The sequence below is a fragment of the Ovis aries genome, chromosome 14, assembly GCF_016772045.2.
Source record: "Ovis aries strain OAR_USU_Benz2616 breed Rambouillet chromosome 14, ARS-UI_Ramb_v3.0, whole genome shotgun sequence".
In the NCBI taxonomy this organism is placed as follows: Eukaryota; Metazoa; Chordata; class Mammalia; order Artiodactyla; family Bovidae; genus Ovis; species Ovis aries.
Genome location: NC_056067.1, coordinates 49,726,559 through 49,752,103, shown reverse-complemented (window position 1 = coordinate 49,752,103; position 25,545 = coordinate 49,726,559). Strand labels below are relative to the sequence as shown.

General features: G+C 49.0%; 1 protein-coding gene across 3 annotated transcripts; it reads left to right on the top strand.

Annotated features, from left to right (window-relative positions):
- The first annotated feature begins 7,076 nt into the window (after nucleotides 1-7,076).
- LOC114117814 (cytochrome P450 2B4-like) lies at nucleotides 7,077-24,201 on the top strand. Of its 3 annotated transcripts, XR_006056185.1 has the most exons (10): nucleotides 7,077-7,269; nucleotides 12,962-13,124; nucleotides 13,272-13,421; nucleotides 14,725-14,885; nucleotides 16,304-16,480; nucleotides 16,946-17,087; nucleotides 18,623-18,810; nucleotides 18,984-19,125; nucleotides 22,140-22,265; nucleotides 23,102-23,202. XR_006056185.1 is itself a non-coding variant. In XM_042232086.1 (9 exons), the coding sequence occupies exons 1-9, from the start codon at nucleotides 7,099-7,101 to the stop codon at nucleotides 23,290-23,292; spliced, it is 1,485 nt and encodes a 494-aa protein (XP_042088020.1). In that variant the 5' UTR covers nucleotides 7,077-7,098; the 3' UTR covers nucleotides 23,293-24,201. The 3 variants fall into 3 exon arrangements, 2 of the variants coding, with proteins under 2 accessions (XP_042088020.1, XP_042088021.1); XM_042232086.1 differs by lacking the exon at nucleotides 22,140-22,265 and having other exon boundaries at nucleotides 23,102-24,201; XM_042232087.2 differs by lacking the exons at nucleotides 22,140-22,265; nucleotides 23,102-23,202 and adding an exon at nucleotides 19,342-19,630.
- The last annotated feature ends 1,344 nt before the right edge of the window (nucleotides 24,202-25,545 follow it).

The following is a 25,545-nucleotide window of genomic DNA, read 5'->3' as shown; positions in this document are numbered from 1 at the left end:
GGGATGTGTCTGTGTCCTGAACTACCCCTTTCATAAAGACATCAGTCAAACCAGATTGGGGCCCACACTAAGGACCTCTTTTTAAGTTGTTTACATTTGCAATGAATGAATGCATCTTCAAATAAGGTCACATTCTGAGGTACTGGGGGTTAAGGCTTCAATTCAGTTCAGTTTAATCGTTCAGTCATGTCCGACTCTTTGCGACTCCATGGACTGCAGCACACCAGGTCTCCCTGTCTATCACCAGCTCCCATTTACTCAAACTCATGTCCATTGAGTCGGACTTCAATGTATCAATTTTGGGGGTGACACAATTAAACCCCAGAAAATTGTTATTCATGTCACAATATTCTTCTGGGTCCCTGCCATGACCCAAACACCCAACTGGGCACTGGAAACACCAGACACATTCAATCTGTGCCCTACAAGGACGGGGGAGTTACACATTGCAAACTCTTCAGCTTCCTGACCTTTGTTTCCTGTTGGTCTTATGGTGCATTTCAACACAGGGGTGAAACATGCACTTTCCTGACCTTGGAGAGGTGCCACCGTGGACTTTCCTGACCCCAGGTCACAGTTCCTACTGTGCTGTGTGACCTGTGTGATTCATTGAAGAGCCACATTCTTCATGTAGTGCATACAAACAATTTTAAAACGCCCCATTTTAGGAGTATTACTCACTCATAAAATGGAATGCTTGTGAGTCAGTTCTAATGAGATGGATGAACTTAGAGCCTATTACACAGAGTGAAGTAAGTCAGGAACAGAAAGACCAACGTCGCATACTGACGCATATATACGGAATCTAGAAGGAGGGCACTGATGAATCTGTCTGTAGGGCAGCAGTGGTGATGCAGACATAGAAATGGACCTGGGGACGTGGGGGTGGGAAGGGGAAGGTGAGGGTGGGGTGAATGGAGAGAGCAGCAAGGAAGAATACACACTACCACATGCAAAATAGACAGCCATTGGGAATTTGCTGTATGGCTCAGGGAACCCAAACCTGGGCTCTGCAACAACCTAGAGGGGTGAGATGGGGGTGGGAGGTGGGAGGAAGGTTCAAGCGGGAAGGGACATAGGTATACCTATGGCTGATTCGTGTTGATGTATGGCGGAAATCAACACAATACTGTAAAGAAATTATCCTTCCATTAAAAATAAATTTTAAAAACGATGAGAAAAAAAAAAAAACACTCCCCATTTTATAGATGACAAAATGGAGGCCTAAGGAGGACAGTCACTTCTCAAAGCTAATATGTGCCAGAGACAGTGTTGAAATCCAGGCTAACAGGACTCCAGGGCCTAGATTTGAAGCCTGTAGACCTGAAAATCTTTAAGTGTGGTCCGGGCAGCCCTAGATTTCCGGGCCTCCAGGAACTTGGATGGAAAGCAAAGTTGCATGTTTTTCACTAAACTCATTCTGAAATTTAGCCTTTCTCCCGATTATGAAGGCAGACTGCAGTCATGTCAGCAGTAACAGTGGCTTTGTCACTAATGGAAACCAGACATTTTCTTCTCTTTTTGGCCATGCCCTGCAGCATTTGGGATCTTATTTCCCCCACCAGGAATGGAACCCATTCAATCCTGCTGCATTCCTGCTGCAGTCCTAACCACTGGACCATCAGGGAAGTCCCCAGAAACCACAGATATTTTCACAGCACATTTCAATTGCAGCTCTGGAAATATCATTTAGACTCATCACCAATCTAAGATGATGCCTAGATCTTGTTTTTGAGCACGTTTCTGACAAGAATGCACTATATCACACATTTGGTTTGTTTTTGACTTTTAATAAAATTGATTTTTGTGGGGATCTTATGAATTAAATATTTTTATCTTGGTAAAGCAAACATGAGGTTTACTATTTTTAAAAGTACAATTGAGTGCATTAAGTACACACACGATGTTGTAAAACCATACCACTGTCTACTTCCAGAAGCTTCTCATCACCCCAAAGGAAAACCCTGTATATATCAGGCAGGCACATCCCATTCTCCCCTCCCCTAGTCTCTGCCAACCACTGAACTGCTTTCTGTGTCCCCAGATTTGCCAGTTCTGGGTATTTCATGTAAATGGAATCATGTGCAATGTGTGACTCTGTGTGGCTGACTTCTTCTTTTTCAGGTTTGACATTTATTTATGCTAAAAAAACTTTAGAAAGGTATACAAAGAAGATTAAATATCTTAAAAACTGCCTTTTTCTTTTAAACTTTATTTTGTATTGGGGTATAGCCAACTAACCAGGAGGGCATGGCAACCCATTCCAGTATCCTTCCCTGGAGAATCCCCATGGACAGAGGAGCCTGGCGGGCTACTGTCCACGGGGTCGCAAAGAGTCGGACACGACTGAGCAACTAAGCAGAGCACACTGCCGATAAGCAACGATGCTGAGATAATTTCAGGTGAACAGCAGAGGGACTCAGCCACACCGTGTGCTTGGCTTCTTTAAGGGATTTACCCTTATGCAGCTAAAAGCGCTGTTCTGAAACCATCGTGCACCTTCACGTGCGAATGGGCAAAAGAGGATTTGGAGCAAACCTCCCAATGTTTCAACTGAGTTTAGCAGGAAAACAGGTGTGTAATGGGTATTACATGCTAGAATCCATCCAAGTTGCTTTTTCTTTTTTTAAAAAATTATTTCGAATTTTTATTTATTTGGCTGTGCTGGGTCTTAGTGGTGGCATGCAGAATCTTTAGTTTGCAGCATGGGGGATCATTAGTTGCAATATGTGGGATCTCGTTCCCTGACCAGGGATGGATCCTGGGCCCCCTGCATTGGCAGTGCAGAGTCTTAGCCACTGGACCACCAGGGTATAACACGTATAGGTGTAACACCTGATTGAACTCTCACAACATCCCTGGGGATGGGGTTGGACATTATCCCCATTTTACAGGTGAGGGAAGAGGGGTACAGAGAGGTTCGAGAACCAGCCAGCATATAGACAGTGCTGGTGGGGCTGGGGTTTGAACTCGGGTCCTCTGGCTCCTGACATGAAGACCCAACTCATTAGAAAAGACCCTGATTCTGGGAAAGACTGAAGCCAGGAGGAGAAGGGGATGACAGAGGATGAGATGGTTGGATGGCACCACTGACTCAATGGACATGAGTTTGAGCAAACTCCGGGAGATGGTGAAGGACAGGGGAGCCTGGCGTGCTGCAGTCCCGGGGGTCGTAGAGAGCTGGACAGGACTGAGCGACTAAACAACAGCAACCTCTGACTCTAGGGCCTGAGCGCTTAACGACTGGGCTGAGCTGCATCTTGCAGGGGACCTGCTGGGTGTGAAGTGAGCCCTGAGCCGGGCGCCCCCATCTCACCACTGACCCACAGGGTCCTCTGGGCGATGGCTGTGCCCAAAGTGCCCAGTGAAGGCACCCACCTCTCCAGCAGGGCCTCACACTGCCTGGTAGCCACACAGCGATGACCGTGGGCGTTGGGCCCAGGCGCCCCGTGAACATTGGCCCTGCCAGGCCCTCAGCTGTGGCGACAGGTGTGGGGTGCGCTCCGCAGAAAGAGAGAGGCAGTGGAACTTCCCTCAGCAAAGCCGAGGGGTCCCGAGGAGAGGTGAGCCTGCTGTCCACCAACCCAGCCCCTCGGCGAGCGAGAGACAATCTGACGTGACAGGGGGTCTAAGCAGTTCCCCTTTATTGCCACAAACTCTTGGTTTATATAGGCAAGCAGGAGGTTTTGCGAGGGACTTTCTAAAGTTGCACCAGTGACATTAAAGGTCAAATCGTAATATGCCATAGTTGCACCAACCTCGTTAAAGGTCAAATCGTCACGTGCCTTCATTATAACAGGAGTCTATGGTGATCACGCAATGTCCACGTGCTCAGAAATCAAGAGAGCCAATCAAAAACTGTAACATAGACCACGCCCCTATCTCTTCCGCCAGGTGCCATCTTAGTTTCCAACCCCAAAACTAACCCATCTTTTTTAAGGTTTCCCATTTAGGGCCCCAGAGACAGGGGGTGGCCCGAGAGACCAGCACCCAGCTGTCTGTCCGTCGTGGTCTCTGGACAGGCAGTTGTCACTGCGGCTGCCCTGGGTCTCATCGCACGGTGTTGCCCTCTCTTCTGGGTCTCTCCGTGTCTCTGTGTTTCTATGTCTCTGATTCTGAGTGTCACCTTGCTTTACCTGAGCCTCTCAATCTGCCTCAGGTGGCCCCTGACTTTCCCTTCAGAATCTCACCAGTTCCACCAGCTCCTCACTAGCTCTCCGAGCCGCTCGTGGGTTCCCTCAGCCCAGAGCCCCTCCTTCAGCCCCTCGCAAGTCCCTCAGCTCCTCACCAGTTCTCTCAGGACACACGTCTGTCCTTCACTGTCCCCTAGTGTGCCTTCATTTAGAGCTTCCCTGGGGGCTGAGTGGTAAAGAACCCGCCTGCCAATGCGGGAGACACGGGCTTGATCCCTTTGCCGGGAAGATCCCCTCGAGAGGGGAATGGAACCCACTCCAGTGTTCTTACCTGGGGAATCCCATGGACAGAGGAGTCTGGAGGGCTAGAGTCTATGGGGTCGCAAAGAGTTGGACATGACTTAGCAACTAAACAGCTACAACCAGTGCCTTCATTTCTCCAATGTTCATGTCTGTCTTTCCGTCCTCCCGTCCCTGGGCTTCTGTGTTTCCCTCGTCATGTCTCATTATCTCTCTGCCTGCCTCTTCGCCATGCCTGTCCTCGCACAATCTCAGGTTATCACCATTTCCACCTTTGTGCCTCTTTCCCTGACAATAAAACTTATCACACTCCCGGGGTGATTATCAAACTTACCATGTACCCAGTGTAGGTGGATGTTGATCAAACAAAATGCGCACAGGTGATAAGACAACCAGGAAAGACAGCCCAGGGCTTGATGCCTGTATACTACCTGTCCCTATGTGAATTTACTGAATGTATCACCATTTTGTTGTTATTTGACCCTCCCTCTAGAATGTTAGCTCTGTGAGAGCGAAGATACTCACGTTTTGTTCACTGCTGTGTCCCCAGTGCCTAAAACAGGGCCTGGCACACAGTAGGTACCCAATAATTGCTTGTTGAGTGAATGAGTAATTGTGTGCTGTGTCCTTTGAGGTCTCACCATAGCCTTGTCTTGGGTGCCCCTCAGTCATGTCTCAAGCCTCTCTTTCTGGGTCTGTCTCTCTGCCTTCCTCAGTCTTGGTCTCTGAGTCTCTCTCTGTGGCCACCATGCATCCATAGAACACTTGCTATGGGCCAGGCCCCTTGCACAGTGGGTCTCATTTTCGTCCTCATCAATATCCTACAGGGTAGGTACCCACATTTTCCTGATGCACAAACCTGACGCTCAAAGAGCAGCAGACACTTGCCCGAGAGATTGTGATGCATCCTCTAAACAGACTGGGGGCTCCTGTCAAGTCCCCTCCCCTCTCGATGAGCTATGGACAGCTCGTGTTAGCAATCTAAGGGCTCTGAGAAGCCCTGTAGGAAAGAAAGCAGCTTGTTTAACCAAGGTTTTCCCTTGCTTACTTACCCAGAGACGTCTTTCCCTTAGAACGTTCTGCCCTCTTCTGCCTCTCACCCTTTCTGTTTCTTTTCCTTTCTGCTTCTCTCTGTCTGTTATCTCACTCTGCATCTCTGCCTCTCTCTCAGCAAGGCAGCCCAGTCAAATGGTTGGAAGCACAGACTCTGGAGCTAGACTGTCTGGGTTTGACTCCTGAGGCTGCCACAGGATGGCTGTGTGACCTTGGGCAAGATCTTAATCTCTCTGTGATTCACCCCATTAACTGAGTGAAGATCAGGTGATTTCCTCTGTGTAAAGCACTTCATGCCTCCCCATCAGTGATTCCTGGGCCTGGAATAAGGACCCAAGTTCAGTGCCAGTTCACATAGCATAGCGGAACCCAGGACCTGGGTTGAGGAAAGTTCATGGTGGCCTCTCTCCAAGGTCAGGAAAGTACAGGTCCCACCTCTTCAAGAGATGAAGGGACACTGGGTTGGAGGAGTCTGACTCAGCTGCTGGGATCAGAGTTTTGGGTTCTCAAGACGTTTGCCTAACATTGCAAGAAAGAGACTGCCACCCTCCTTCTAAAGAGGAGAGACAGAGGGAGGTGGAAAGCCAGACCCAGGCCACGACAAGTGGACACAGACACAGTCATTAGTATATTTGGTAAATACAAATTGAGCCTGCCAAAGGCTCAGGGGAATGCTGGAGACAAGCAAGCTCAGTGGCATTGATCAAACTGCACGCAGTCTCTGTGCTCCTGGAGCTCAGAGTTTAAGGAGTGAAACAGAGACACGGAGACAGAGAGAGAGAGCAGGAGAGAGAGGGACACGCACACATATCCTGGAGGGATGGAAAAAAGTGCTGCAACTGTGAAGACAGAGCAGGAGGCAGGGAGGAAACTCAGGGCAATCAGAGATCTGAAGACCCCAGAACTGTCTCTCGCCCTATTGCTTTGTTCCTCCCGCCTCTCCCATCTGTGGCTCTCACAGAAGTGAGCGTGAAGGAAGGCGGGCCGGAGAGAGAAAGGCTGAGTGTCTGCAAGCCCTGTAGTGACAGGGACTGCTGGGATGCAGACACACACACACAGACTCACACACACAGACCCACCCCACCACCATCTCCGCAAAAACACAGACACACCTTCAGGTGTGAGACCCCACAGAAATACATAGAAGTCCACACACGTGTGGAGATGCATGCATAAGCACACTCACACTCATGTACAGAAACACACACGGGCATGTTCATATAAGTACAAACCCTCTTTCATGTGTAAGAATCACGCAAGCACACACACGCAAGCAGGTATGCACCGAAGTGTGTAAACACAAACCCACTAACATAGCTAAAGCAGGGAGACAGCGGGTGCTCTCCATACCCACAAAAGTAAACAGACTCATGTGGACCTTGTTTTTGCTACCGCGGTGTCTCTGCCAGCATCTAGGGAGGGGCTGTAGAGGTATCAGGGGAGCAGGTCAGCTGACTGTAGGAGCAGGAAGTGTGTGCTCCTTCTCTTTGAGTTCACACTCTTGGAGGATGCCAGGGAATGGATGATGTTACATAAGTGGGTGTGGGGACAAGCTTAGTATAAAAGGCTCAGCCAGAAGCCCAGCAGGTTGGAAGACTGTCAACCTTCGGCCATGGAGCTCAGCGTGCTCCTTCTCTTTGCTCTGCTTACCGGACTCTTGATCCTCCTGGCCAGAGGCCGCCCAAAGGCCCGTGGCCACCTCCCGCCTGGCCCCCGTCCTCTGCCCTTCCTGGGGAACCTTCTGCAGATGGACAGAAAAGGCCTGCTCAAATCCTTCCTGAGGGTGAGACTCAGGTGGGCGGATCTGAGGGTGGCTGCTTGCCTCCGTCCCTGGGGATCATTCACCAGTAGATGTGAGGCATCCTTCCAGGCTCAGGGGTGGGCTGTGGGAAGTTCGGTGAGGAAGGGATGTGGAGCTGAAGTGTGGTGGATGGCGATCAGGCCGTCAGAGGCGTCCCTTGCTCAGTTGGAAGTGTGTGGGCACTGTCCCTGGAGAGGGCAGGCAGGCGTGAAGAGGTGTCTGGGTGTGAGGCAGGGGTGTAGAAATCCCTGCTCCTCTGTCCCCTTCTCCCGAGTCCCTGCCTGCCACAGGGAGAGAGGGAGAAAAGGGGTGGTAGTACCCGCCAACAAAAGCTGTCAAAAGATTGGTCCCAGCCAGTGCCAGACAAAGAGGAGGAGGGAGGGAGAACAGAATGGGAGGCCAGGTCCAGAGTTCTTACTAATCATAAACGTTAATGTGCAATGAGTAGCTGACGCTGGAGTGTTTACCAGGTCCTGCATCACTGCTCTCCAGGCACGATTTCATGACTGATGATCTATATATGTATTAATGATGTAATCCATGGGCTTCCCAGGTGGTGCAGTGGTAAAGAATCTGCCTGTCAGTAGGTTTGAATCCTCTGCTGGGAATATCCCTTGGAGTAGGAAATGGCAACCCAGTCCAGTAGTCTTGCCTGGAAAATTCCATAGACAGAGGAGCCTGGGGGGCTACAGTCCATGGGGCTGCAAGGAGTCAGAGATCACTGAGCAACCGAGCACACCCACCATGTAATCTACACCCGTGAGCCCACTCCCCGACAGGTTAGGCTTAGGGGACACTTGACAGTAACTTCCAGCAGCCCCAGGTGCCTAGGTCCTCTCCGCACAACCCCTGCAGCGACCACACTCCTGAGTCTTGGGCTTGTCACGTGTTTGATTTTTTTTGAGCTCCGCTGGCTCTTTGCTGTGGTGTGCAGACTTCCTCTAGCTGTGGTGTGCCAGCTTCACTTGGAGCGCACGGGCTCTAGAGTGCGCAGGCTCGGAGCTCGAGAGCTCTTTAGCTGCGGCCCTCTGGTTTAGTTCCTCTGTGGTATGTGGGATCCCCGACCAGGGACCGAACCCGTGTCCTCTGTATTGGAAAGTGGATTTTTAATCACTGGACCACCCTTTGATTTTAAGGGAGAGTGTTTTATCACAGATGTGGAGGCCCCAAGTGCGTATTATTTCGTTTTCATCGCAAGGGTAAACACCATGGACTTTCATGGAAATACCTGGACTTAGTTTCTTCACTCAGAACTGTGTGGCTGGATTTATTTGTATCATGGAGGGAATTCATCAGGTCTTGGTTAGAACGCCTTGTGGGCTAGAAGAGGTGTCGCCTTCACCTTAGAGAAATAGATAGTGAGGGCAGCCTGGGGAAGGCACTGGTCCGTAGTTACACCCTGGGACTTCACAGAGGGGACGTGTGAGTCCAGCACAGAGCCCTTTTCTTCTCCTTCATGGATGGAAGCTGCCTAACAATTTGTTATTTTATTTATTGTTATCACATGCAAACTCAGTCGTGTCTGACTCTTCGTGACCCCATGGACTGTAGCCTGGCAGGCTGCTCTGTCCATGGGATTCTCCAGGCAAGAATACTGGTGTGGGTTGCCATGTTCTACTCCAGGGGATCTTCCCAACCCAGGGATCGAAACCCCTTCTTCTGTGTCTCCTGAAAACTTGGGGATCACTAAATCCTTTGGGCGTTTAAGGCACGGTGGATCCCCTCCCCCACAAATATTCACATACATTTTGCATAAATTTTTTCTAGTTTCAGACCCGCTAAATCTCTTCTATAGTCCTTGCAAGGGTTCTCTGTGTGTCCGTGATCCTCTTTTTTTCCTGTCGTGTCATGCAGCATGTGGGATCTTAATTCCCCAACCAGGGATTGAACTCGTGCCCCCTACAGTGGGAACTTGGAATTCCAACCACTGGACCACCAGGGAATTCCCCATGATCCTCCATTCTCATTGTGTCTTTGGAGAGAGAGAGAGAGGTTGAGAGAGAAAGAGGGAGGGAGGGAAGGAAAGAGAGGTCATAGGTTAGTAGGTGTCATGATTTATTTCCAAATCCTTCTGGAGTCAGACAGATGAGGGTTTGTGTTCCAGATTCAACTCTTACTCATTGAATCTTAGCTTCTCTTCAGCAGGATGAGGTCGTGATGATAAGAATGCCTGCCTCATAAGAGAGTTGTGAGGACTAGACAGTGCGTAGAGCTTGGTATACAGTAAGTGCTCATTAATACTCGATCTATTCATTCATTCAACGGTAACTTACTGGGCACCTTCTGTGTGCCTGGAAACATTCTAGGCTTTGATGGTATGGCATTAGACAGGGCACACACACAGAGAAGGAAATATTGGGTTGGTAAGAACTATGATTAAAATAAAGCGAGGTGATATTTTCAAGAGTGGCGGGAGCTACAAACCAGGGCTCTGTGACCACCTGGAGCAGTGGGATGGGGCAGGAGGGGAGAGGGAGGTTCAAGAGGGAAGGGACATAGGTGGATCTACGACTGATTCATGTTGACATCCGGCAGAAACCAATGTAATGTTGTAAAATCATTGTCCTCTAATTAAAAATAAATATATATTTTTAAAAAGTGACAGGAGTTACTTGAAGCTACTTTAGAATGAGTGGTGAAGAAAAGGCTCCATCTTGCCTTGTTGCTGATCAGACACCCTGAAAGATGCCTGTGGAAGACATCAATGAGCGACAGGTATCACTGCCAGAACTCAGAAGCAGGAGCAAGCTCAGCATGTTTGGGGAGCCCCAGGGACCCTGGATCTGTGCGATCAAAGGACCTGTGTGAGTGGGTGGAGGTGTCAGAGGGGTGATGGGCAACATCACGTAGGCTCTGTCCACCGTGGGGAAACTTCAGGTCTTAGTCAGGGGAGTAGGAGTGCTGGGTGGTTTGAAACAGGTTAGGGATATTAATTAATTTACATTTTAATCAGATCACTCTGGTTTCAAGATAGGGTGGGGTGTGCAGTGAAAGGATTGTGGGTAGCGCAGAAAACGAAGTAAGGAGACCAGCAAGAGTGGTTTGCAGAGATCACTGTGAGAGTTTTCAATAGACTTAACCACTTTATAATTTTAAGTCAACTTTTAAAATCGGTTTTTGAAATTGCAGTATCGTTGATTTACCAAGTTTTGCTGATTTCTGCTGTACCAAGTTTTGCTGATTTCTGCTGTACAGCAAAGTGATTCAGTTTACATATACATGCATTCCTTTTTAAAAATCTTCTTTTCCATTATGGTTTATCTTGGGATATTGAATATAGTTCCCTGTGCTGTACAATAGGCCTTCATTGTCTATCCCTTCCATATGTGAAAGCTTGCATCTGCTCTGCCCAGCCTCCCTCTCCGATCACGCGTCCTCCCCCTTGACAACAGCCAGTCTGTTCTCTGTGTCTGCGATTCTGTTTCTGGTTCTTAGGTATGTTAACTTGTGTCCTATTTGTTTCATTTGTGTCGCTTTTATTCCTTTACACCATGTTACTTTATTTAATTATTATTTCTTTGGCCGCGTTGTGCAGCACGCAGAATCTTAGTTCCCTGACTGCGTCATACTTCAGCTTCCACATGTAAGTGACATCATGTGCTGTTGGTCTTTCTTCTTCTGTAGGTCAATTTGTAATTGAAGTTTAACCTTTAGGGTAAAGCACACAAATCCTAAGTGCTCAGTTCAGTGAATTTTCTCAAATGAACATACTGATGGAGTGGACATACAGATACGTAACAACTTGGCTCACGCCCAGAAACCTCCTTAAGTCCCCCTTCCAGTCACTGCTGCTGCTAAGTCACTTTAGTCGTGTCTGACTCTGTGCGACCCCATAAGATGGCAGCCTACCAGGCTCCCCCATCCCTGGGATTCTCCAGGCAAGAACACTGGAGTGGGTTGCCATTTCCTTCTCCAATGCATGAAAGTGAAAAGTGAAAGTGAAGTCACTCAGTCGTGTCCGACTCTTCGCGACCCCATGGACTGCACCCTTCCAGGCTCCTCCACCCATGGGATTTTCCAGGCAAGAGGACTGGAGTGGGGCGCCATTGCCTTCTCCACTTCCAGTCACTACCCTCCTATTATTCTGACACTATAAGTTCTTGTTATCTGTTTCTGAATTTCATAGAAATACAATTATGACATATGAACTCTTCTGGGTCTAGTTGCTTTCACTCAGCATTACATCTGTGAGTTTCATTCTTGTTGTTGGTTGTAGAAGTGGTTTGTTCTTTTTCATGGTTGCATAGTAGTCCACAATATGAATTCATCACTAGTTGTTTATTCCCTGTGTTGCGAGCATTTATTATAAGGCATCTATGAATCTCCTTGTTTTTTATTTTGCTGAGCACATGTATGCATTTTAGTTGAGTGTGTTTCTGGGAATGAAGTGGCTGAGTTACTCAGTATACCTGCCTCCAGCTTCAATAAATACTGTTGAGCTGTTGCCCCAGTGGCAAGACTTGATGTTATGACTTTTCAAATTTCATGATAACCCCCAGAAGGCCATCACTTTACCTTCATGCCTCCCAAGTAGGTGGGTGGTTCTCTGGGGAAATTGCCAGGAGGCAGATGGGGGTTGAAGATGGGTCACAAGAAGGATGATTTTTTTTTAATATTTTATTTATTTATTTTGCTTGTGCTAGGTCTTAGCTGCTCTTCACTGCAGCATGCAAATACTTAATGGGATCCAGTTCCCTGAGCAGGGATTGAACATGGGCCCCTGCATTGGGAGCGCAGAGTCTTAGCCAGTGGACCACCAGGGAAGTTCCAAGAAGGATGATTCTTTAGTTGAGATGCCAGGGAGATCTCACCAGACTCAACTAATATCACCTGGGCTTGGGTGAAATTATTAATAGGAATATTTAACCATCTGTGATTCTTGGGGGGCTTTCCAGGTGGTGCTAGTGGTAAAGAACCCACCTGTCAATGCAGGAGATGTAAGAGACGTTGGTTCGATCCCTGGGTCAGAAAGATCCCCTGGAGGAGAGCATGGCAACCCACTCCAGTATTCTTGCCTGGAGAATCCTACAGATAGAGGAGTCTGGCGGACTATGGTCCACAGGATCGTAAAGAGTTGAACATGACTGAAGTGACTTAGCACACACACGCTGCTTAAGACACCAACCAAGCCAACCAGTGTGGACTGGGCTGGGTCATGGGTTAATCTTTTAACTGCTGGGTTCTGGGAAGGAAAAAGGCAGACTGGGGTGTAAGGTCTTGGGGCAGTGGCTAGTCATCAATCTATATGCAAGTGTCTAATCACAAATCTATATGCAAATGTCTAATCACCAATCTATACGCAAGTGTCAATCACCAATCTATATGCACATGTCTAATCACCAATCTATATGCAAGTGTCTTAGGGCTTCCCTGGTGGCTCAGATGGTAAAGAGTTTTTTTGCAATACAGGAGACCCAGGGTCGATCCCTGGTTTGGGAAGATCCCCCAGAGAAGGACATGGCAACCCACTCCAGTATTCTTGCCTGGAGAATTCCATGGATAGAGAAGTCTGACGGGCTATAGTCTATGGGGTCGCAAAGAGTCAGAAACAACTGAGTGACTCACACACACACACACACACACACACACACTTGCTTTACTGGTTTAAAAGTGGAGATGGCGACAGAGGTGCATACCGACTAATAGCAACCCTGGCTGTGGGTATGCTTGGCAGTTCCAACAGAAATATGGGGATGTCTTCACGGTGTACCTGGGGCCAAGGCCAGTGGTCATAATATGCGGGACAGAGGCCATTCGGGAGGCCCTGGTGGACCAGGCCGAGGTCTTCTCTGGCCGAGGGAAGATCGCTGTTGTTGACCCAGTTTTCCAGGAACACGGTAAGGGCCTCAGGGCCACTGGGAAGGGACAGGGATGGAGGATGGGGATTGGGGAGGGTGAGGCTGGGAAGGGAAGGGAAGGGGTGGAGCGGGACCCAGAGTCTCCTTGAAAATTCCTCTGCAACCCAAGCCTCTCCTCAACCCTAGGTGTTATCTTTGCCAATGGGGAACGTTGGAAGGCCCTTCGGCGATTCTCTCTGGCCACCATGAGGGACTTCGGGATGGGAAAGCGGAGCGTGGAGGAGCGGATTCAGGAGGAGGCTCAGTGTCTGGTGGAGGAGCTGCGGAAATCCCAGGGTGAGCCCTGGGGCGGGGGTGGGCAGGAGAGAAACACGGGAAGCTGTGTGAGGACTGTAGCCCAAAGACAGAGGGTATAGGTGGGCAGAGAGAGACGTAGAAACAGAGAGGAGGAAGAGCTTGGGAGACCGTCAGAGGAGCAGGGACAGAGAGAGGGGCAGAGAGACGGGGCAGAGGTGGGTAGGTGAGAAATGCAGGGGCAGGAGAGATACGGAAGTGTAGTGTCAAGAGGAACTCGAAGACGACTCAGACAGTAAATAGCATGTTAATGGCCTGTGTTCTGGGGGACCAGTTCACGGTTTGATTGCATCTGTCAATGGCCAAAATGTGACTTCAATAAAAAGAAAGTAAAGAGAGAAAAAGAGAAAACTACAGACATTTTTTTTTAAAGGACAAATTGTGTTTTCCTTTCTTTAGGTGAACAACTAGCAGTGAGCAAGGGGGCGCAGTCAGGGTTTTCTGCTCTTAGGAATTCAAGTGGGCACTTCCAGTGGTTTTAGGATTCCTCAGAAATGTGTGTCTGAGACATAGAGGTGACAAGATGCTTTCTTAAGAGATTTTGAGACATAAACGGAGAGTCTGGGAGGAAGAGGCAGAGCCACAGGGAGCTATAGAGGTATAAGGACGGAGGGACTCAGAAGAAAGACAAGAAGAGACAGAGGGATTCAGATGGAGACACAGAGAGGAAGAAAGAGACAGGGATGGAGGGACAGAGGCAAAAAGAGAAGAGACTCAGAGAGGCAGGAAGGAACAACGGCAGAGAGAAACTGAGGCACAAAGATTAGAGAGAGACAGACAGGCTCAGGAAAGGGTGTGCAAGGGAACAAGAGGCAATGGACAGGCGAGCCCCAGGGAGAGAGACTGCACTGAGCTGACACTCCTGGGCGCACAGCCCGCCCTCCCTCTGACTGGGGCGAGCTTGGCACATCTAGACATCAACAATCAAGTGCAGAACAGTTCCCCAAAGACCAGAGAACTCTAGAGGTGGACAAAACAGATGGGGGGCGGGCAGGGCGGACAGTTAAGGGACCAGGAGAACAGAGCTATGTAAATGGCACATGCAACTGATTGAACACCTGCTCTGCACCTTCTTCACAGGACTGAGATGAGAATTTAATAAAATAATATGTGAAGTGCTTAGAATAGGGCCTGGCACAACTTCCAGGCTAGCAAGTGTTGGCTCTTATGATGCCAGTTGTTTTTAAAATTTATTTATTGTGACTGAGTGATAGAGGAGAGTCACACAGAGACAGGTCCCCAGGCATTTGAGTCTGTGCCCTGCGACCCACCCCTTTCCCTCTAGGCGCCCTTCAGGATCCCGTCTTCTACTTCCATTCCATCACCGCCAACATCATCTGCTCCATTGTCTTCGGAAAACGCTTTGACTACAGAGATCCTCAGTTCCTGAGGCTGCTGGAGTTGTTATTCAAATCTTTCGTGCTCATCAGCTCCTTGTCCAGCCAGGTCTGAGAGGGCAGAGCTCAGGTGGACATCCAGGCAGGGGAGAGGGGTGATTTGCTTTTGTGAACTGGAAATGCAGCTTCCAGCCAGAAGAAGGGCAAAGACAACAGACAGAGACAGAGACACAGGGACACAGAGACCTGGGGGAAGGGAGAGATGATGAGACAGGACTGAGAGAGTAAGAGGAAGAAAGGGGAGTGATGGAGGAGGGAGAAACAGAGAGAGGAATCAAAGACACACACATGAGCATGCTCCTCATTTAAAACAAAATGATAAAGTTTGTCTTTCCCAGTCAACCTAGAAATACCCCCATTGTGAAAAGTGAAAGCGCTAGTCCTTAGTCGAGTCTGACTCTTTGTGACCCCATGGACTGTAGCCTGCCAGGCTCCTCTGTCCATGCAGTTCTCCAGGCACAACTGCTGGAAGGGGTTGCCATTTTCTCCTCCAGGGGATCTTCCCAACCCAGGGATCTAACCCAGACCCCGGCATTGTAGGCAGATTCTTTACCTTCTGAGCCACCAGGGAAGCCCCACCCCTATTGTATGTTAGGTTAAAAAGTGAAACCTCAGAAAAGTCTGCCTGGCTGTTGTTCTCAGCCGAGAGTGCAGGTCAGAGTCACAGGAACGAATATCGAAAATACAAATTCCCATGACGTCCTAGTGGAGAGTCAGGCCTGGAAAATCTGGAAGGAAGTTCAGATGAGTACGTGCAGAAGTCCAACATGGGGTTTCAATTTTCTCCTCTCACAGAGAACCACAGACAGGGGAAAAGTCTGGAAGGAGATCTGCCAAACAGTTAACCATGTTATCTCTAGAAGGACAGGTGAAGGAGAAATTCCATATCAAAATTTATACTATCCTGCATTTTTTTGCAACTGTTGGCAACAAGTTAGATGTTACATTTCTCATTAGGCAAAGCAACAGACATATGCTACCAAATAGGCAGCAGCTTCATTCTGTGTAAGCATCATGTTATCAACGCCTGACACACAAGGATGATGCAAGAGGTGGAAAGAGACAGAGAGAGGTTTGAGCAGAACAGATAAACCGGCTGGGGTAGGCAGGGACAGGGCAGAGGGTGGATGAGCAGGAGACCCACGGAGATGAGGAGAGGTGGAAAGGAGAGAGAGAGGTGGGCCAGAGACTAACAAGACACGAGGAGAGGGGCAAGATGCAGAAAGAGAAAAGTGAGGTCTCTTACACAGCGGGGACACACAAGCGGTGAGTGAGGGGCTCAGACACAGAGTAAGGGCCGGAGGGAGACAGAGGCAGGGACAGGGAGACCAAGACACCCCAGAGAGGCAGAGAGAGGCAGGAAAACAGAGATCCCTTGTGAAGGTACTGGGGGCCAGGAGGGCTGTCCCTCCCCGTGACCGGCCAGCTCAACCCCAGAAGGGCCTCACAGCCCCTTCTCTCCTGCAGCTGTTTGAGCTCTACTCCAGCTTCTTGAAGCACTTTCCTGGCTCACACAGGCAAATCTACAAAAACCTGCAGGAAGTCAACGGCTTCATTGACCGCAGTGTGGAGAAGCACCGTGAGACCCTCGACCCCAGTGCCCCCCGGGATTTCATTGACTGCTACCTGCTCCGCATGGAAAAAGTGGGATTTGGGAGAGGCAATGGGGGTGGAAGGGAGGAGAACAAAAGATGCAGAGTGAGAAGGGATGGGAAAGGAGTGGAGCAGTGGCGGGAGGGAGAGGGGAGGGGAGAATCGTAAGGGAGCAGAGGGAGAGAGGAAAGAGTGGGGAGATGGCAGGGAGGAGACAGAGGTATGGAAATACAGGACAAGGGGGAAAACTGCAGCAGCTGGTGAAAAGAGTCACAGAGGCAGAAAGAGACAGAGAGGAAGGGAGACAAAACGCCAAAGAGATGCGAGATGATTGAAACAGAGCAAGACAGCGAAGAGAGATTGAGACGGAGATAGAGAGACGGTGGACACACAGAGCATAGAGGGGGGAAGGGCCGGACGGTGTGAGACCCAGAACCAGGTGGAGGGCCCGGAGAGAAGAGCTGAGGGCAGCAGGCCCCGCCTCCCCTGATGGGCACCCCACCCACCCGGCTGCAGGACAAGTCCGACCCCCGCAGCCAGTTCGACCATCGGAACCTCATCATGTCTGCTCTGTCGCTGTTCTTTGCCGGCACGGAGACGACCAGCACCACGCTTCGCTATGGGTTCCTGCTCATGCTCAAATACCCCCACATTGCAGGTGGGCAAGCTGGGGACAGACGCTGCGGAGGGGTTCTGAGCCCTTTGCAGGTACAGAAACGGGGCTAGAGGTCTTTGGTGAATGAGAGAGGCAGCATTCCCCTCTTATACCAGGAGCCCTGAAGGTTGTTTCTGTTTTTCTTCTCACTTGACCCCTGACCAGGGATGGAATTTGCACCCCATGCTGTGGCAGAGTGCAGTCTTAACCACTGGACCAGGGAAGTTCCCCGAGCAGTGCAGGTCTTGAATGATCTACCCAACTAAGCCAGCACTGTTGGTGGATGGATGAACGAAGAATCTGTCAATCTGGGGAGTTCCCTGGAGGTCCAGTGGTTAGGACTCAGTGCTTTCACTACCATGGCCCTGGGTTCAATCCCTGGTCAGGAAACTAAGATTTGGCAAGTAGCGCAGTGTAGCAGAAACAAACAAAAAAAATCCATTCATCTGTTTTCCCACTATTTCTCCTATCACTTAAAGATCGACCCATCATTTATCCATCTGTCCTTTCAACTCATCAAGCAACCCGTGCGCTCAGATTCTTTCTTCTATGACTCATCTAGGATGTATATATCCATGCTTTATTTGGACAGACTGGCTCATCTATTGATCATTCGAAACAGCGATTCGTTGAACGAACCGTTTGTCACTGAGTCGTCTGTTCCTTCATTCATGCGTCCATCTGTTTTTCTAAAATTGGTTACAGACCTTAATCCTTCCATCGCTTGTTTTTCACTCCAGCCTCATCCACCTGTCTTTTCATATGTTTGTTTAATAATTCACTCATTTATTCACCTTGATTCATACATCTGTCGTTCAGTCCCTCCTACCACCCACTCATTCCTCTGCTCACCTGTCCCTTTAAATGTACTCGTTCACATGTTCTTCCATGAATTTAGCCACCCAGCCATTCACACGAGTCATTGGTTCATCAAGTTCATTTATCTGTCTGTGGATCATTTAGTGATAAATTAACCTTTGATGAGTTAATAATGCATCCACTCATTAGCCTTCTCCCATTTACCAGTCTTTCCACTCATGAATTGATCTACCGATCGATCTACTGATTGATGTACTCATGTATTTGCCCAGCTGTTTATGGGTTAATCCACTGGTGTAACTTCACAGCTATATTCCTGAGGACCTAGCACAGTGCCTCTCTATAATATACATGCAATAAATATTAGCTCACTTTCTACTCATCTTAGAGGAGGAACTTTGATAGGTTCATAGCCTTGAGTTCTTAGTCTGAAATTCTGAGCAAAACTGGGGTGCACATGTGTGTGTGTGTTTGCTTGTGTATGTTGGGAGAGGATCCATAGCATTCAGTAGATACCAACGGATGAGAAATCACAGTTTTCCCACTTCGCCTCCTGCCACAAGCTGGTTACTCAGAGGGGTGTCAATGATCTAACCATTTCCTATAGGTTTTCTGGGCTCATTGGCCTGGAAATGAACAGGCCAAGGTTCATAGAACATTGAACTGTGTTCCAGCATAGAAATATAAATGAGGTTCCCTGGTCCCATTCTTCTGTGCAGAGAGCGTCCACAAGGAGATTGACCAGGTGATTGGCTCAGATCGCCCTCCAGCCCTGGATGACAGAGCCCAAATGCCATACACAGACGCAGTCATCCATGAGATTCAGAGATTTGCGGACCTTATCCCCATTGGTGTGCCCCACACGGTCATTAAAGACACTCATTTCCGAGGGTACATCCTTCCCAAGGTACAGCACCTCACTGGGCTCCCATCTCTCCCTTGTGTGGGTCTCCTGGGTTCTCTCTCATCTGCCAACCTTGACCTCTTTTTGGTTTTATCACTCACCCTTGGTTCATTATATGTAGGGGTGGGTTGGGGGAGGAAATGGCAATATCTTTCAACCTTGTGACCCTCCCTCAGGGCACAGAAGTCTATCCCATCCTGAGCTCTGCTCTCCACGACTCGCGTTACTTTGAGAAACCAGATGACTTCAACCCTGCCCACTTTCTGGATGCCAGTGGGGCAGTGAAGAAAAATGATGCTTTTATGCCCTTCTCCATAGGTAAGCTGGGCCTGCATTCCAGAGTGCAGGTGCCATGACCTCTTGAAGACAATCAAAGAGAGGTCTTTGTTCATTGAGCAGTTTATTTGTGCCAGTTGCTTTACCTGTATTAACTCACCTCATCTTCATGCCAATGCTAGAGGGGGCTTGAGAACCAAGATCATATCCCAAAGGCACAGCTCTGTAAGGGGCACAATTATACCTCTCTACACACAGGTATCAAATCTGTTGAGCACCACCATGAGCGAAACATTTTATCAGAGGTTGAAGATAACCCATCGGACAAGTCAGGAAGAGACACAGTTCCTGCCCCAGGAAGTTTACAGCCCAACAAGGGAGATAAGCACAGGTCATATGGTTACAGAAAAGTCTATAATTAAATGAATAAATGTTTCCGTGGGCTTAGAACTCCTTGACTAAAGTAAGTGCTCAGAGGCCCACTCTTATTCATGTAACGAATCACAATTATGACAACTGCTCTAATGGGGGCTTTGGGAACATCAAATAGGAAATACTGACTACTCCTGGTGGGTCGGTGAGGAAAAGCTGACCCTAAACAGTGTCTTCTAAGCTATAACGTCATGGGGGAGTATCAACCAGCCACTGGAAGGCATGTTCTCTCCGAAGGAGAAGCAAGGGCAGAGCCTGAAGGTGGAGATGGCATGGCTCATCTGAGAAAGAACTCAGGAAGACTGGGATGTGGGTTACAGAAGAGAAGGGCAAAGAAGATAAGTGAAGAGGAACTAAAGAACCACTTGATGAGGGTGAAAGAACATTCAGAACATGAAGATCATGGCATCCAGTTCCATCACTTCATGGCCAAAAGATGGGCAGAAAGTGGAAACTGGTAGATTTCATTTTCTTGGGCTCCAAAATCACTGCAGATGATGATTGCAGCCATGAAATTAAAAGATGCTTGCTCCTTGGAAGGAAAGCCATGACAAACCTAGACGGTGTATTAAAAAGCAGAGACATCACTCTGCCGACAAAGATTCATATAGTCAAAGCTATGGCTTTTCATTAGTCATGTATGGATTTGAGAGATGGACCATAAAGAAGGCTGAACACTGAGGAATTGATGCTTTTGAATTCTGGTGCTAGAGAAGACTCTTGAGAGTCCCTTGGACTGCAAGGAGATCAAACCAGTCAATCCTAAAGGAAATCAACCCTGAATATTCATTGGAAGGGCTGATGCTGAAGCTGAAGCTCCAATACTTTGGCCAGCTGATGAGAAGAACTGACTCATCTGAAAAGACCCTGATGTTGGGAAAGACTGAGGGCAGGAGAAGAGGGTGACAGAGGATAAGATGGTTGGATAGTATCACTGACTCAATGGACATGAGTTTGAGCAAACTCTCAGTGATGGTAAAGGATAGGGAAGCCTGGCGTGCTGCAGTCCATAGGGTCACAAAGAGCTGGACACGACTTAGCAACTGAACAACAAGGGTGAAGAGCTCAGCTGGGTGGGGCCTTGAAAACTGGGAGAAGTCTGAATTTGTTCTGCTGGAACTAGGGAGCCAGGGAGGGTCTTGACCTGCTTTGATTTCACTCTCTCCCTCTTCTCTGCTCTTTGATCCCAGCCAGAGGAAACCCCAAGGCCCAGGTTCTCCTCCTTGGGGAGGAAGATGCACCCCAGCATCAAGTCCCTAGTTTTGAATTGTGCCGGTAACTCCAGTGACACGGGGCCTCTAGCTCTGATCAGTGCCATGGTGTCCTCTCTTGTTTCTTTCTAAGTCTTTGGCTGCGCTGGGTGTGGTGTTGCAGGGGCTCTAGAGCCTGTGGGCTCAGTAGTCACTGCGCAGCCTCGGTTGCGGTATGTGGGAATCATTAATAGTTCCCCGGCCAGGGATCAAACTAGTTACCCTGCATTGGGAGCTTGCAGTCTTATCCACTGGACCAGCAAGGGTGTCCCCTCCCTCCTTAGTTCTTCTTCAGTGAGACCCAGGGCAGCTGTGGGGTCTGGGCGGTGGGTGAAGGTTTCTCCATTAAACAGTCTTGTCCTAAGTTTGAAGAGAGGCAGAGACGTGGCTAACAAAAACAGAGACAGACAGACAGATGAGGACAGAGTGAGTGAGAAACAGAGAGAGATGGGGAAAGACAGGAGAGAGAGCGGTAGAGAGAGGCTTAGAGTGAATATGAGATAATAGGGGGAGGTGGAGAAAGAAGAGGCTGAGAAAGAGTAAGAGGGAGAGGAAAAGGGAGAGCGACTTAAGCAGCGAGGAAGACAGGCTGGAGGAGAGGAAAGGAGAGACTGTGCAGGGAGAGTGGAAAACGCAAGAGCACAGCAGGGAGGATCAGACTCGAACACACAGAGAAAGGGAGTTACGTAAGATTCAAGAAGGCGGAGCAGAGAAGGGACAGAGAGAAGTACAGTGCCTGGCAGAAGGTATAGACCGAGAAAAAGGCTGAGGCAGACGGCCGTGGGCAGACAGAAAGAGCCAGAGAGTGTCCAGTTGAAGAGCCCGGGGGACGGGAAGTTCCGGGTTGGAGGGAGCAGGAGTCAGACTGTTCTTGGAAGAGCCCGGTTGCAGAAGCAGTTACAGGAGAAGAATCAGCTGGGCACGCCACTCTGAGTATGGCTATGCTCCTGTGTCCTAACTTCTAAATGAGCCTAGAAGGTGTAGACCCTTCTCCAGTTACCTCCAATGGGCATAAAGTCTAACCACTTGGAAGACTTGAGGGGGAATTCCTTGGCCATCCAGGGGTTGACTCTGGGCTTCCCCAGCAGGGACTAAAGGTTTGAGCATTGGTCAGGGAACTGAGGTTCCCAAAGGCCGCTCGGTGCAGCCAAAAAAAATTAAATGAAATGAAATTTTTTTTAAAAAAGAGAGAGGCTGTCAGGTCTCAGCCTTTCTTCTGGCTCCTTCCATTCTCACTTCCCTCCAAGTTCATGGTTTGGAACTGTGGTGGGGGGATCCATATGCCTCCAAGAATCTCATGGAAGCTGTCCACTCACATCCCATGACCATCAGTCCTGCACACAATGTTACGTACGTTTTTGTTTTGTTTTTCAGAACTCCTGGAGCCCATAGCTCCCAGGCTGAGATAAGAAGAAAACACAGAGACATGTAAATACACACAGGACCAGACACACACCTGGCACACAAACCCCCACTACACACACCCAGAAACCAACACAGGTAGGCACTACATTTGCCTTTAGTAACAGGCCATCCTAAAGGAGACCAGTCCTGAATATTCATTGGAAGGACGGATGCTGAAGCTGAAGCTCTAATACTTTGGCCACCTGATGAGAAGAACTGACTCATATGAAAAGACCCTGATGCTGGGAAAGATTGAAGGTGGGAGGAGAAGGGGACGACAGAGGATGAGATGGTTGGATTGCATCACCGACTCAACAGACATGAGTTTGAGTAAACTCTGGGAGTTGGTGATGGACAGGGAGGCCTGGCGTGCTGCAGTCCATGGGGTTGCAAAGAGTTGGACATGACTGAGTGACTGAACTGAACTGAATTGGTCAGGTCTTCCAAAAATTTTAGAAAACACTAACTTCTTTATCTTCAAAAGGGCCCTACTAGATAGGTACCATTCTTCCCATATTAGGTATGACAGACATGAAAATATTAAGTCAGAAATATGCACCAGTCTGTATGTGCAGACAGATGAACACACACACACACACACACACACACACAGAGTCAAGCATCCTTCCATTCTCTGGGGCCACAGAATTCTCTGGAAATTGAACAGAAGCTTACAAACTCTGTCCCAGAAAAATGAGCAAGGTACATTCAGCCCACAATTGGCACTGGCTTTCAGAGAGTTTTGAAATCCTCTAAGAGTCTACCGTGACTACAGGTTAAAGGGTAATCCCACACAACTTGGTTGCAATGAAGACAGGTGTCTGGGCTGTGGGGTGTGACAAGGCAAAGTGTATGCATTACCCCGATGCACACTGTGACCCGAGAGTCTGTGCCTTGTGTCCATATTGCGAACCTCTGTTCTGTCCTCACAGGGAAGCGTATCTGTCTTGGCGAAGGCATCGCCCGCACTGAATTATTCCTCTTCTTCACCACCATCCTCCAGAACTTCTCTGTGGCTAGCCCCATGGCCCCTGAGGACATCGACCTTACTCCCCAGGAGACTGGGGTGGGCAACGTGCCCCCAAACTACCAGATCCAGTTCCTGCCCCGTCAAAGGGGCTGAGGGAAGGCGATCAAGGATGCCAGGGTCATATGTGTCCCCACCTCTGCAGAGAATGGCTCCTGAACTCTCTGTCTTCCTGCTTCTGGAAAGGCTGTGCTGTGAGCCAGCATCCCTCCCCTCCATCGATGCCACCTCCATGGGAAAGTCCAATCTGTGTCTCACCTCCTTCCGTCCCTTTGCAGCTCTTCTAAACTCAAGGAGGTGTTTTCCTTTCACCTATTAATAGAATTCCACAAGTGATGTATACATACATACATATATATATATATATATATATATATATATATATATATATATATATATATTTGGCTAAATAAATGAGGCAAAGAATGAAAACTTGCCTCAGTATCTCTCGGCATTTCTGCCTCTGCACCAGAGCTTACACAAGTGACTATTCCCCTCTTGAGAATAACCACAGCCTCCCTTTCTCCACACCTTGGGCTCCATGATCTGTGCATCCATGAGCTCACTTGAGTCCTTCCAGTAGCCCTATGCAGTGAGTACAATGATCATGTCCATTGTACAGATGAGTAAACAGAGGGCATGCAATGGCCAGCATGGTCTGAGGTGACCTGGCTAATGAGTGGAGAATTGAGATTCACACTCTGGGTCCCTGGCTCTTGAACCTAAACTCTTCACACAGCTCCTTTCTGTCCCCGAGACAGAGTTTAAAATGAAGATGAAGTTCATGTCTTGTAACTAACCAATCTCAAGTGTATAACAAGGTGGCACTTGGTTCATTCACCGTCATCTAGTTTCAAACATTTTCATCACCCAGAGGAAAACCTGGTACCCCTTAGTAGTCATTCCCCATTTTCCCTTGTGCTCAACCCCTGGCAAAACGAAATGCTTGCTGTCTCCATGAACTTGCTATTCTGCACATTTCATATAAACGGATCATACAATGTGTGTTCCTTCGTGTCTGGATTCTTTCACTTAGTGTGGTGTTTTTGAGGTACATCCATGTTGTAGACCATGGGTTACACAGAGCGGTCCTCTTTCTTATTTATCTCCCTGCTTCTCCCGCCTCCCTCCTCCCATGAAGGACCTCAGCCCACGGCCGCTGAGCTGTGTGGCTCTATACAAGGGTCTTGGATTCCCTGACAACCCCCCTCCAATGCCCCGAGCTGCAAATAAACGTCAGAAGCCTGACATCCCTGGGTCCGGTGGTGATCCCTGCCAACTTACAGATAACTCATTGATTGTCAGATCACTGGAGATCGTTCCAGAAGGTGAGAACTGCTTCATCTCAATGCTTGTTCCTTGAGGGAAAACCTAGTGTCTTGTTTAACACTCTACTGCGGAGAAGGCAATGGCACCCCACTCCAGTACTCTTCCCTGGAAAATCCCATGGGTGGGGGAGCCTGGTAGGCTGCATTCCATGGGGTCGCTAAGAGTCGGACACGACTGAGCAACTTCACTTTCACTTTTCACTTTCATGCATCGGAGAAGGAAATGGCAACCCACTCCAGTGTTCTTGCCTGGAGAATCCCAGGGACGGGGGAGCCTGATGGGCTGCTGTCTATGGGGTCGCACAGAGTTGGACACAACTGAAGCGACTTAGCAGCAGCAGCAGCAGCAGCAGCAACACTCTACCGTCAGCACCTGAGGCAGTGTGTGGTAGGTGACAGGTATCTACAATATTTGCTGATGGATGAATGAAAAAAGCAATGAACCCCTAAACCCAGACCACACGGAGTTAGGTCTTCCATCAGACCCCGCCTCCTCCTCTACACCTCACGCTTCACAGATGCACAGTCACAGCCCTGTCTCCAGTGGGCACAGGACGCCCGCTTCTGCTGGCCAGCTAAGCTTAATCTCTTATGTTGCAATGCCACTCACTGATAAAATGTCTGAGAGCCACCCTTGTAGGGCCCCCACCCTAAGTGCAGCCTCCACAAGTTCCTTCAGCTGGCACCACCCCTCTTCCGTGGGGGACGTACTCTCTGTTCAATGGCATCGCCCACCAAGACAACTCCAGCCCATCAGAGGCCCTTGGGGAGCTGGCTTGGGATCTGCTGAGATGATAAAACCTCGTGGCCTCTGCAACCCCTGCAAACTTTGGGCTCTCTGTTGTCTCTGGAGAGTTAGCAGGAGTTCTGCCAAGGCAGGATCCTGGTACAACCTCCACACCCATCGGACAAAGTAACAAAGAACAGAGACACCTAAATTTTTAGAGGAACATCGGACGGAAGGCAGGCATGGACCATGGCTCTCTCTGCCATCCTCCGCCTCATTCTCTCCATTGGCCTC